Genomic DNA, 5,563 nt, shown 5'->3' on the forward strand with positions numbered 1-5,563 from the left:
TAAATTAAGCGGAACTTATGCCTGAGATCGTCAATTTCTTTCAAATTTTTCTTGAATATTCTTAATTAACGCTCCTAGTTTAGAATGCCATCCATAAACACCAATATTCTCCAATGTTTCCAATTGCCTCTAATTCATGTCCATATATATATATATATAACATGAGCTTTGCCGAGCTTGCCATAAGCTGATGGTACAAGAATGTAATAGGAAGTAATAGAAAGACCAGAAATTGCCAGGGATAACGCCTAATTCTTAGTGGAACGACTGCTGATGAAAGCAAATATAAAAAAAAAAAAATTAACTCAGAAATGTAAGAAATTAATAAATATAATAAGACATTGTCAATTTCTTAAATTGAAAAGATTTTCTGCGTTCAGACATATTCCATTATAATATCTATAATGCATATATTTATGATAAAAAAAGAAAATAAATAAATATAATGAAAAGAAAAGCAACAACGAGGAGGAAGTGATAGTAAACATTATCATAGGACAGTAGGACGAAATACAGACTTTATCAGACAAAAACACATCAAAAAATGAAATATATTTAGTTTTTTGCCTTTCTTTTGCCTCTTTTTTGTCGCGTGAAAGTCTTAGTCTTGCTTTTTTTCATGATAAACTTTATATCAACTAACACTCGCAATATATGCTATATGTATTAAAAATAATAATAATATATAAGGGCTTGAAAACGATTAAATATAGTTAACGATTTGTTATGTAAGTAAAACTCATGTGCTTCATACGTGCTTCCAAATTATTGGAAATTTTATCATCAAATCTTAAAGCTCTACTACGATACTCTTTTGATACATATACGTAACGTATGCGCGGAATTTATGCTCAGAAAAGTTGTTCACTAATATTAAAGTCATGTGTCACTTTACAGCTGAATTAGTCTCGATTCGTAGGTTCTTCAATTCAAATTGATTTTCGGAATCATTAAAGGACTGCTTTTCTCATTTTGTTCGTACTCAAGGTAGCTATCGTATTTCTATCGTGGTTTTCAAAACAAACTCTTCTCTACAAACTTAACTTAACTACTTCTTAAAAGTCGGGAATACACAAACATGCAAAAATAAAAACTTTTATCGCTAGTCAAGCGTGACTGAAAGTCCGAAGCCTACTCGTTTGAGAAAAGGAAAGAAAAAATGGTAAATAAACCTGCCATTAGAAGTTAAGATGTGACTAGTTTTGTGGAATTTATTTTTTTTATTTATTTATTTTTTTTTTTTCCCCAAATATTTGGGTACATAAATATGCTATTTTTTAATCGAACACATTTAATTTTTGCAATTCCTTTAAAAAATCTCTAAAATGTGGCAAGTATTCTGATCCTTTTTTCTATATATGAACAGTTGATTGATTTTAAATGTAATCTAAATTATCCTTAAATAGATCAGGGGTGGTTATGAATGGCACTCTGGCTACCTCATAAAAAGTTTCGCTTATATATTTCTCGCGTACATTATTCAAGTTGGATTTCGGTTTGCGAAGTAAAATTCCATTTATTACTGTTATAATTTCCACGAAATCCGTCAGTTTATAGCCAGAATAATATTTTAAAGTAATATTCCACCCTTGATCAACACCAAACATGCGTAAAGCAATAAATAAAGCGGCTGCAGCCATTTTGGAATCACTAAAAGTAACGGTATCATAATACGTCAACGATATTTCAAGTATGTAACGAGCTAATGTAAGAGTAGTTGCTGCCACGCGTCCACAATAAGAGTAACGTCGCAAAAATTCATAAGCCAACGGTATGCCGAGATCAAAGTCAATCGCTCGCAAAATTGAAATCTCCATGCGTATGAAATCGTCATACTTGTAATTGTCACCGCAAACATATACCAATTCTCCAATCAATGGACTCGTACGATTATCAAATTTGCAAGCTATAAATAGAGCGGTAGCTCCCAATAATTGTAACTTATCCTTATTAATAACAACTTTGCACAAAAACAAGTCGACTATCTTTACCGCTAAATGGAGAGATCCATCATTAAATGCCATTGTTTCTTGCGCACCTACCATCCAGTCCACAAGAATGGCACGCATATTTTTGGATAAATTAACTTGACGTTTCATATAGTCATCTATTGGAAATGCAGTTTCTCGCTCTTTCAAATATTTAAATATATCCATGGCATATTGTGAGACATGAAGTGGATCATTCCAGTTGGTCCTGTCAAAGTCTTCGTCATTGTTTTGCATTGTTTGGCAAATTAGTTTATTTTCAGTCACCTTTTTAGATGGCGGAACGTTTTCGACAGACGATGCGACGATTAGCTGCTTAATGCTTTGCGATGTGCCCGCTACATTTTCTACTTCTTTTGAGGTTATGTTCTTGTTATTGTCGCTATTTTCTAGTTTTCTGCAATTAGTTTCCATTACGATTTTCCCTTTTTCATATTTTTGCATAACACAACATTCCTGTTGCGTTTGCTCACCGCTTTGCTGAACATCGTTGCGTTTATCGCCCTTTTTCGTAGGTTCTCCTCGTTGCTTTACGGCATCATCCGGATGAATAGTAATTTTATTATTGTGATTGAAATTGACATTTGCTAGCTTGCTGAACGCTGAACGCTTCGGCTCCACATTTCTGGCATCGTTGTTTTCAGCCTTGCGTTTAACATTAGTTTCCAGAATTTTCAGATTTTCATTTCGAACAGTTTGCCCAATAACGTTAACGAGGTTTTCACAAACCGAAGGCATGGATACGTTCTCCCGGGCCATAAAGGTATTATTTGCCGGCAGCATTTTCAACGTGGATAACTTTTATTTATTAAATTTTGTTGCGAACAATCTTTCCAGAAATTTCTCGAAGACTTTTTTTTAGCGTACACTCTGTAAGCAACCTTGTCACTGTCTTGCCTCTGGCTGTTTTTATATAAGATTCGTGCTTTATCCTTCGGCTGCGGCAAATCCTTTGGTTTATAATTATTTATTCGCAAAAAATCGTTTAATTTTCTTAATCGCTGCAATTTATTCATCTACTATAAATGTCTTCAAAGATTTTAAAGAAATAATAAAAATTTACCAATTTGAATAGAACTTCCTTTTCTATTGTCTGATCCAAAAGTGTTTTTCTCGTTTCTAATATCAGACTGCTTTGCCTGAAAGAGACTGATATATACACGCAACTATGGTTATCTGAGGGGAAAAGCTTCAATGCTTGAACAGCTTGAATATGGAAGAGGGGAAAATGTGTTCGATTCGAAACTGATGACTAAATTTAAGAGCATAACAGAAAGAAAACATTGTTGGACATTGGATATATTAATTGTGAGTATACATTTTATACAATAGTTAATAATATTTTTAGAAATATTATTATTAATATTATCTCATTTTTAAGATTTTAAATATAATTTTTAGATTAAATTTTTTGAAACTAATCCCACTGTGCTTTGTTAACACACACGTATACTGAGGAGAATAAATCTTTATCTTGCACATGTATGGGTGAGTTATTATATTATAAATGTCTGAGAGGTTCATGGCAGAATATAATTTAAAGAGCTTTGCGTGAGATGTAAAAAAAAAACGAAACAGGGTTACCAACATATCAACATTCGGACAAGCAACCATTAAAACAGCAAAATATGAATGCATAGACAATATCTTATCATCTATTTAAATGATAACCACTTGCAATATATTTTCTTGACCCTGGATGTAACCGGTTGCCATATATTGATTTGTTGCAAAAAAAACTTTCAAGTGCAATAATCATAAAACTTAGCAACCCTATAACATACAATTTAGACACCACACAACAACCTTCAATAAAAATCTAGTTTAGTCAGTCACTCAGTCGATTATCAAGAACGTTGGAGGCCCGTCTGGCTATGAATGAAATAAATATATACAGAAAAGAAGCGATTGTGTGTTTAACTTAATTTCTTTTCTGTTGTTTCTCTTTCCGTCTCTTTCTCTCTCAGTTCTTGAGCAGTTTTTATCAAAAAAAAAAAAAATGGAAAAGAAATTGAAAGCAAGAAAATTGATAAAATATATATTTCAACTTTTCAAAATGTTTGCATCCCATGACCTTCGGATATTTATTAAATTTCCTAAAATAACTTATTTTTAATATGTGATTGGCTGACGAGTATATGCGTTAAATTTATTTGAATGTGTATCACACGTTCATTTAATTTATTATTTATTTTCATTCATTTTTGTTTATTCCACAAATATATTGTACTATTATTTTTCCATAATTTTTAGTTTGCTATTTCATCTAAATTTCTTGCTCTACTTGAAAGGTCTGTACGCAACTACTCGAATAGAAAAGAGAACAATTTTTGTTTTTCTTTTTTTTAATGTATGTATGATGCTGAGATAATATATCGTTATATTAGTAACGATGGCGTAGTAGCGAATTGACATAATATGTTTCATTTTTGCAACCTAATCTCTCTGCTCTTACTTTGAACGAGGAAAACATTGAAAATAAAATATATATCATCTTTGCTGTAAATACATACATTTTTTTAAATTAATCATCGCGTTAACGAAATTTTTATTACAAACTTGTGAAAGCACAAAACCAAACAAATTATTTTCAAATGTGGTGAACACAAACATTTATATAGATGCTTATGCTTCTTAATATGGTCATGCATTTTCTGTTGCCAAGACAAATTGTAATAACAGCGAGAATTGCTTGCGAAAAAAATAAGTGCCGTCCACGTATAAATGATAATCATGCACTTTGTGTGATGTCAGGCCTTTACGTTTTTTCTCCTCTTTATTGTCTATTTCATGTTACTATTCACGTGCATAAAAAAAAAGTAAACACGACATCTTTCTCTTTTATTCTCTTTAAATTCACTATTGATTCGCATTTGCGTTAACTCGGTTTCTATTATTTTACTCGGTCGTAGAAGAGGCATTTTTCATTGTTTGATTTGTAATATCGAGGAATACGCATTAGATATTCTGCGAGGGGTACGATTATTGAGCAGCAAAAAATTCTCAGTCGATTTACAAAACTTTGTCTCTTTGTTCGTAAGTTTATATGGCTTATGAATATGTTTTTTTTTTTTTTTTTTTTTTTTTTTTTTTTTTTTTTTTTTTTTTTTGCAGAAGTTAAGAAAAATAGATGAACGAAAGTTGAATAGTAACTGAAAATAATTACGAAAAACACGCAAAATTTATTAATTACTTTTATCACCAAGGACTTATATATATATATACGTATATGACTATACAATAGTCCAATAAAATTTAATCAGTGAAAATTAAGGTTTCTCTCATTAAAGACTGCATTTATGGGTTGAGGGTCAAAAAAAAAAATATATAGTTCTTAATTCATAAATGCGTAACGAGGTATATTATTTCTAAAGGTATGATTAAAACCTCGTATCTTCTTACCTATCAATATCATTTTATTTTTAATTTTCTTTACTTAAATTAATTTTAAAATTGAATGAGGCTTGTACATAGACAATTAGCAACAATATGCATTTGAAGCTTAAAAAAGATAACTATTCAACATCTTTTTTTTTTTTGGTAAAGTTATAAATAAAAAATATTCTTCAAACACA

At 30.8% G+C, this 5,563-nt stretch overlaps 1 protein-coding gene across 1 annotated transcript; it reads right to left on the bottom strand.

Annotated features, from left to right (window-relative positions):
- Window positions 1–1,229: 1,229 nt before the first annotated feature.
- LOC119643828 (G2/mitotic-specific cyclin-B3-like) lies at window positions 1,230–3,365 on the bottom strand. Its single transcript, XM_038043336.1, has 2 exons — window positions 3,052–3,365; window positions 1,230–2,989 (listed from the first exon to the last, which is right to left on the bottom strand). The coding sequence occupies exon 2, from the start codon at window positions 2,769–2,771 to the stop codon at window positions 1,377–1,379; it is 1,395 nt and encodes a 464-aa protein (XP_037899264.1). The 5' UTR covers window positions 2,772–2,989; window positions 3,052–3,365; the 3' UTR covers window positions 1,230–1,376.
- Between the last annotated feature and the right edge of the window lie 2,198 nt (window positions 3,366–5,563).

This window comes from Glossina fuscipes, unplaced genomic scaffold (genome assembly GCF_014805625.2).
Source record: "Glossina fuscipes isolate IAEA_lab_2018 unplaced genomic scaffold, Yale_Gfus_2 64610, whole genome shotgun sequence".
In the NCBI taxonomy this organism is placed as follows: Eukaryota; Metazoa; Arthropoda; class Insecta; order Diptera; family Glossinidae; genus Glossina; species Glossina fuscipes.